The sequence below is a fragment of the Protobothrops mucrosquamatus genome, unplaced genomic scaffold (genome assembly GCF_001527695.2).
Source record: "Protobothrops mucrosquamatus isolate PMUCROS unplaced genomic scaffold, P.Mucros_1.0 scaffold8, whole genome shotgun sequence".
NCBI classification, from domain to species: domain Eukaryota; kingdom Metazoa; phylum Chordata; class Lepidosauria; order Squamata; family Viperidae; genus Protobothrops; species Protobothrops mucrosquamatus.
Genome location: NW_015386395.1, coordinates 1,517,914 through 1,519,879, shown reverse-complemented (window position 1 = coordinate 1,519,879; position 1,966 = coordinate 1,517,914). Strand labels below are relative to the sequence as shown.

General features: G+C 49.2%; 1 protein-coding gene across 2 annotated transcripts in view; it reads left to right on the top strand.

Moving 5' to 3' along the window:
• The first annotated feature begins 278 nt into the window (after window positions 1–278).
• Window positions 279–1,966, top strand: part of LOC107282454 (serine/threonine-protein kinase BRSK2) — a 59,130-nt gene continuing 57,442 nt past the window's right edge. For both annotated transcript variants that reach the window (XM_015810230.1, XM_029283013.1), the window contains exon 1: window positions 279–396. In XM_015810230.1, coding sequence (XP_015665716.1) covers window positions 279–396 — 118 coding nt within the window. The remainder of the gene's footprint in view (window positions 397–1,966) is intronic.

Here is a 1,966-nt window from a genome sequence, read left to right as displayed (position 1 = left end):
AGAGCCTCGCCAGGAACATCCTTCATCCACAGCATCATCCTTGGCTGGACCAGCTGAATGATGCTGGTACCCGGGCTGTAGCATTCTTCCTCCTTCTCTACCCTCCCTTTCCTGATGCCGAGAGCATCCCCCTCCCGCTAAACCCAGCAGGATGCCGGCCTCGGTATTGTCCCTATAGGGGGGGACCTGGGGGGGCCTTGCCTCGCCTTGCTGTACCCCTTCCCATCCCACCACCCCCTGTTTCTGATTGTTGCTCAGAAGGGCGACAGACAAAAGCCATGTCCGGTGGCAAAGAAGCAGGTGGGGTCCACCCCTACCAGTCGCAGCAGAGCCAGCAACATGCTCAGTATGTGGGGCCCTACCGGCTGGAGAAGACTCTGGGGAAAGGGCAGACCGGTGAGTCTCTGGCAGATTTGGAAGTGGGGTATGGAAAGAGTGCGCCCGTTCCACGGGGTGGGCATGGTGTGACTAGCTCAGCAGCTGAGAAGATTGCCTTCATCTTGGCCTCAGATGTATCTAAAGACAGAGGATAATAAAGGAACATCTGGGGTGTTTTGACCAAACAGTCCAGGTTAATTCGACCCGGTGGGAGGAATAAAAAACAAAAAACGTGGTGAGGTGGTAGGTGAGTGGAACTGTTGATCCTATGGCAGACTAAAGGTGGGGTTGAGAGGGTGGAGGAGCGTAGGGCTCTGCTGGAAATTCATTTGGGGTTTGTGAGGTGAAGGTGTTAAGAGAAGATTGCGTTCCTACTTTCCTAGAAGGTTTTTTTTTTGGGGGGGAGGGAAGTAAATGGGAGCTCTGCTTAGGGCAAAAGGCTTTTGGGGAGGTAGATATGGGGTGGGGTGTAGGGGATAGCATTGGAGATGTTGGAGTGCTCTCAGAAGAAAGATAGTGTTAATCTTGTCTGTGCTGGAGTATGCTGGAGTTAGAGGTGAGCACTAAATGTTTTGCCTGTTCAAGTGTATTTGGCATGCTCACAACCTGCAAGAAATAACACTGTAATAGTTAAAGAGGCATCGGTTTTAAAAAGGCCACAACTATATTACTACTTAGCTTCAAGTGCCGTTAAGATTCCTCGAAGACAGAATGTGTACATGGTCGTAGAGAGATGTGTATTCTGTCTTTGTAAGAGATGTGTGTGTGTGTTTGTGTGTGTGTGGGGCACAACCACTTAAACAGAGAGGGGAAGGTAAGCCATGGATTTCATGGCTGGGTCACTTTTAAGCCTGCTTTACCCGAACTGATTTGCCAGGCAATTGGGGCCTGAAGGAGAGAAAGTGTCAGAGGTGCAGCTGATGCTTTAAAAAAAAAAAAAAATACTGCTGCAATGACCAGGCTTGGTTGGGGAGGAAAAAAACCCCAAAATTGCGGGGGGGGGGGAGGGAACCCAGCGCAAAGATTTAGGCTACAAAAATAACCTCTTAGGGATGAGGACCTAGGCATCCTGATCTATTTGCTCTCTGTCTCTGTCCTATGGGGACTCTGGATCTGAGGACTGAAACTAGGGGTGGTGAAGACTGTTATGGGAAGGCCTATATACATTCCTCTCCCCCACCACCTCTTCTCCTGCTGCAGCACTCCGTATGAATGGAACAGGGATTTTTTTAAAAAAAAAAAACTCTGCAGGGATGCTGATTCGACTGTGCAGTTTATATACGATGGGCTTGGTTACAAGAGCGACCGACCGCTTAAATAAATGCCTGAGAATGGGTTTTATGCAAATCTGTCTTCTATAGCTTCTTGTCTTCTTTCTTGGTCAGGCACTGAAGGGAAGACTGGAGGGTGGTGGGGGGGGGGGGAAATCTATCTATCTCTCTGCAATGATGCAGGAAAACTCAGACCACAGGCCTCTCTCCCTCCCGGGGCCTTTAATTTCTGTGTGTCTGTGGGTAGAATGAGCTTTGAGGCTTCAAAAGGTGGTGGTGGGGATTTCTGCAGTGGCCAAAAAAAAAAAAAAAAAAAA